Source organism: Centruroides sculpturatus, unplaced genomic scaffold (assembly GCF_000671375.1).
Source record: "Centruroides sculpturatus isolate CEXI.00-Female unplaced genomic scaffold, Cexi_2.0 scaffold885, whole genome shotgun sequence".
NCBI classification, from domain to species: domain Eukaryota; kingdom Metazoa; phylum Arthropoda; class Arachnida; order Scorpiones; family Buthidae; genus Centruroides; species Centruroides sculpturatus.
The window spans coordinates 102,734-107,973 of record NW_019385111.1 but is presented as its reverse complement, the minus strand read 5'-3'; the positions used below and the strand labels follow the sequence as shown (position 1 = coordinate 107,973).

The 5,240-nt window shown below is 42.6% G+C and overlaps 1 protein-coding gene across 1 annotated transcript; it reads left to right on the top strand.

The window, feature by feature from the left end:
• Positions 1 to 1,017: 1,017 nt before the first annotated feature.
• On the top strand, positions 1,018 to 2,433 carry LOC111634901. Its single transcript, XM_023379735.1, has one exon. It carries the CDS (start codon positions 1,018 to 1,020, stop codon positions 2,431 to 2,433), a length of 1,416 nt encoding a protein of 471 aa, XP_023235503.1.
• Positions 2,434 to 5,240: the final 2,807 nt, after the last annotated feature.

The following is a 5,240-nucleotide window of genomic DNA, read 5'->3' as shown; positions in this document are numbered from 1 at the left end:
GCTGTTGAGGGGTGTCCTCAGCCCGGATCGCCCCCCCAGCGTGCGAATGGGCACAGCATCAATTAGGACTGTTTCTTCGGTTCGTTACTTGGGGATAACCTTCAGTACTAGGCTGGGTATCCATGATCATGTGAAAGACATCACTACAAGAGCTGTGACTCAGTTTTGTAGGTTACAGGGGCTGTTGGGTTCGGGGTGGGGGTTGCGGCTTCCCGCCCTGAAGTCCCTGTACAGACTCCTGTTCATACCTATGGTCACCTATGCCGCTGGTGTGTGGGGCGACGCGCTGGGGCCCCCTCAGAGGAAAGCTCTGATTAAGGCTCAGCGTGTTGTTCTATTGATTTGCACAAGGGCTTATAGAACAGTTTCTTCCCCGGCTCTGCAAGTCCTTTTTAATGAATTGCCTTTGGATTTAGAGGTGTCCTATATGTATTATAGGTATTTATTGCGTGTTAAGGTAGCCTTTGTGTTGGGGACATTTGTGTATCCGCGGGATAGTATGCTGCTTACCGATTCCCAGATACGGAGACGGATAAAGGATGAGCTAATAAAAATTTGGAATGAGCGATGGGTGATGTCGGATAAGGGTAGGCAGACTTTTGTTTACTTTCCGTCGATTAGAGCTAGGATTTTGGCACAGTGGGTTACACCAGATTTTTATACAAGTCAATGGTTGACTGGTCACGGGGATTTTCGTGAAAAATTGTTTGGTTTTGGTTTGGTTAGTACTTCTATCTGTGAATGTGGTTTTAATGATTCTTTACAACATTTTATATTTGAGTGTCCACTTTTGGCACATGTACGATCGCGTTGTATTTATTTAAAGTCTGATTTTGATAACCCGAATTATTTACGTCGTTTTGTTTCGATTAGGAATATTTATTTACAGGTTTTTAACGTTTTACAACTTATGCTTTTAGAGAGGATACGGATTCGTGTTAGAAGTTAAATTTACTTGTTATTGTCCAGTTTAATCTATTGTTTTAGCTATTTTTTAATTAGTGTATTATAGTGATTATGTTATGTTGGGTTATTTTACTGCCGAGAAGTCATATAGACAGGTGCGGCAGTATAGTCATGGGACTTTACGGGACGCTTGTCTCTGCATCCTATATTAATGACCGCACGGGAAAGATCTTCAACGCCTTTGCTGGCATGGCCAGAAAGCGTTGGGGCCTGGCTGCCGAGGCAATGGAAGCCATTTATAATCAGATCTTTGTGCCAATTGCTACTTATGCCTGCGGCTCCTGGGGGCAAGCTGTCAGCAAAGTCCACATTAGACGCAAGCTTCTGGCAGCCCAAAGGAGAGCCCTCATTCAACTCACAAAGGCCTATAGCACTACTCCCAACGCCTCCTTACACATCCTTGCCAGGAAAGCCCCCATTGACAAAACCATCATCTTACACCATAAAACTTGGCAAATTAAATGGGGCATCGACATTGCTGCTGGCAACACTACCATCTGCAGTGACAACCTGGAAAGAAATGTTAACTTTAAGGACTCTAGGCACCCTGCTACCTACTATAAGATCATATTTGACACCACCGACCAGGCTGACTTCCACATTTTTACCGATGGTTCCAAGAACAACACCTCTGTTGGCTGCAGCTTCGTAGTTTTTAGCAATGGTGAGGAGGTCACTGTTGGTCAATACAGGCTAGGCGGTGACTGCACTGTCTTCCAAGCCGAGCTGTTTGCCATCCTCATGGCTGCCTCTTGGGCCGACAGCAATCATAACCACAAGATGATTAACATTACAACGGACAGTGCCTCAGCTCTCACCATCTTGCAGTCAAGGAACTCCCACCCCCTGGCCTGTAGCATCCAGGAAATCATCAATAATTCTTCCTGCCTCTTTCACCTTAACTGGACACGTGCCCACCAGGGTCTTCACGGCAATGAAAGGGCTGACATTCTTGCTAAGGAAGCCTCCATCAATCTCGACCTGCCCATTGCTTACAACAAAATAAATATCCATTCCATCAAAGGGATCCTATGGAATCACCTCATTCGCTCCTGGCAGGAAGACTGGGATAACAATAACTCTCACTCCATAACCCATAATTTTATTCCTAACATCAAAGAGTTCCTCACCTGCAGCTGGTACACCCCCAACCATAACATCTCTCAGTTTCTCACTGACCACGGTAGGTTTCACTCCTACCTGGCTAGATTCAGAAATGCTAGCAACCAAAACTGTTTCATCTGCAACACCGTCGATGGAAGTGAACACTACATTCTCCATTGCCCGATGACTGAACGTGAGCGCCTTCAACTCAAAATTATCAGTGATACTCACAATGACGCCTGGCCTCCACATAATCTAAACTGTCTTATAAAGCACAAGGACTCCTACAACGTTCTACTGGACATTGTTAACTCCTATTTCAGGAACACTCCAGTTCCTGGATTCCACAGACTTCGTACTTAGTGTCTCGCCATTTCCTCGCCAATGTAAATATTGTTACTAGCTTTGTAAATAACTTTAGTATTGTATTTTATTTTACCACTTTATGTATCCATTAGCTCGTAGTGTTCCTATTTTACCATACTGTATTCCTGTAATTATTGTCATCTCCTCTCCAATGTTATTTCTGTGTTTGCGCTTCTATAATTTTGTATTGTATTCTCTATTTTACCATTTATGCATTATTAATGCTACCTTTTGCCTTGTAAATATAATTGCAGTGTATCTGCATCTACCGTTTATGTAACCTTTAGTTTGTAACAACTCTATTTACCATTTTGTTCTTTTGTACATACTGTTTAACGTTGCACTCTTTTGTACTCGCGTCGCGTATGTTATCTGTTACATTTATATTTACTCATTTGTATTCCATTTTAGCTGTAATGTATCCCTTGTCACGTTACCATCCGGCTATGTCTTAACGGCGCCGGCTATGTACCTTTGGTATGTTCCAATAAATAAATCTGAATCTGAATCTTTCCCTATCTACTGGGCAGGGTGCCCCATTGATTGTTTGCGCTTCGTTAGCTATTGACTATCTCTTTCGGCGTTTCGCCTACAATTTGTCTAGCTCTTTTTAGTGCATTTATAACAGTCCAAGGGGAAGCAGAGTCGAACCTCCACGTGGTCCTGCCCGCAAGTAGCCCGAAAGGGCGAAACCAATCGACTACTGCGAAAAGTTAAGACCTTAAACAGTCCTTTTGAGGACTATGACGGCCAAACGGCCACATTTATCACTTTCAGACGACGAGCTGTTGTCGCAAGGTGACATGGATGTTCAAAACGAGGATGAAAGGATAAGTTTGGTGGAGAATATCCGCGAAGAAGTACGGAACTATATGCTCTCAAACGCAGGATGCAAACTCGGAGCTGGAGACCACGTAAAGTTTGTGTGCTCTCAGATTGACAGGATCATAATGCTACTAGTGGATAGGAGAAAAGACCCTGTGCAAGCGGCAGTGGAAGGGTTGCACGAAAAGCTGGATAAATACTTAATACAAGGTGGCCAAGTAACCCCATCTTATGCTCAAGTTGCAGCAACCAAAAGACAAACAAAACCACACAAAGAGGTGCTTCTTGTGGACCCAGCAAAAGAAAATGAAGACCCAGAACTCACAAAAAGTAAGCTTAAGAAAAGCATAAACCCAAGACTATTAGGAATTGGTATACAAGCAGTAAGAAAGCTGAAGAAAGGCGGAATTGCATTGGAAGTAGCAACCAAGAGTGAAAAAGAAAAGCTAAAGGATGTCATAGAGAAAGAAACAGGCCTGAAGACGAGAGAACCCCAAAGAAAAAGACCGAAGATAGTGATCTACGGAGTTGACAAAGAAATACCAAGAGATGAATTACAAGAATGCATCTACCAACAGAACGAGAATATCCAGGATAACATTACCTTGGAAGAATTCAATCGACAATCTAACATCAAGTTTCAATTCGGTAACAAAAATAAACCAACCACGAATTGGGTAGTGGAAGTTGAACCACTGCTAAGAAGACTAATACTCCAGAATAAGAAGATAAACTTGGGATGGACAAGGTGCGGAGTAGAAGACTATCTCTCTGTAACACAATGTTTTCAATGTTGCAGAATTGGGCATATAGCCAAAGAGTGCAAGGAAAAGGGCCCCACGTGTAGCCAATGTGGAGAGGCCCACACATTTAAAGAATGCACTGGCAAGCACAAAATAGAATGCATAAACTGCAAAAGAGAGAAATTAAAAGACACAGGGCACAACGCATGCTCAAAAAAATGCCCGCTGATAATAAAGGTCAGAAGAATGCTTATGGCAAAAATTGATTATGGCCAATAGACCAGAAACACAAAGAAATGAAGGAAAAATAAGAATTGTCCAAATAAACACACAAAGATCCATCAGCGGCACTTCTGCATTAAATAAGGTGTTGGAAAGAGTAGACGTAGCCTTAGTTCAAGAGCCCTATTGCAAACAAGGCAAACCAGCATGCCTTAGAATAAAAGAAAGAATATTATTCAATGAGAACTATAGCCCATCCATGCTGGCCATTATCAGTAACTCTAACTTAACAACTATCTTCCACGCTGAGTTAAGTCATAAATATATTACATGCTTGGAGATTGGTACAGCGGAAGATAACTATGTATTAATCAGTGCATACAGTCCAATTACAGATGATATTAACAGAGTGCTAAGTGATTTGGAGTCTCTTGTCAAACAACTCCGAAACAAAAGGATTATTATTTGTGGAGATCTTAACGCCCACTCCGAACTCTGGGGCGACCCTGACAATGACGATAGGGTGGATGAACTTCTAGAATTTGTTAATGCAAATAACTTATATATCCTAAACCAGCCGGACTCGTTGCCCACGTTTGATGCGGGTGTGGGGAAAAGCTGGATTGACCTAACAATATGTAATGGCAATGCAGTTAAGCAGATCAGGTCATGGGAAGTCTCGCCCTTATGCAGCCTAAGTGATCACAGCTACCTCTTTATAGAGGTTGGCCTCCCATTAGAAGAGCTAGTGGAGCATGGGGAACATTACTCGATCAGCCGGGCTAACTGGTCGCTCTTTCAGCAAAGAATCCAAGATAATCTTAGAATACATGAACTCAAAGAGTGTAGAGACAAAGAAGAAGCTACCCTAGTCATCAATCGCTTTCATGACTTACTGTGCAACACATGTAAGGAAGCAATCCCAATGAAACGGAAGAGTAATAGCTCTACCCCATGGTGGAGTAGTGATCTAACACAAATGCGGAAAGAAAGCAACAGACTTCGAAGAAGGTA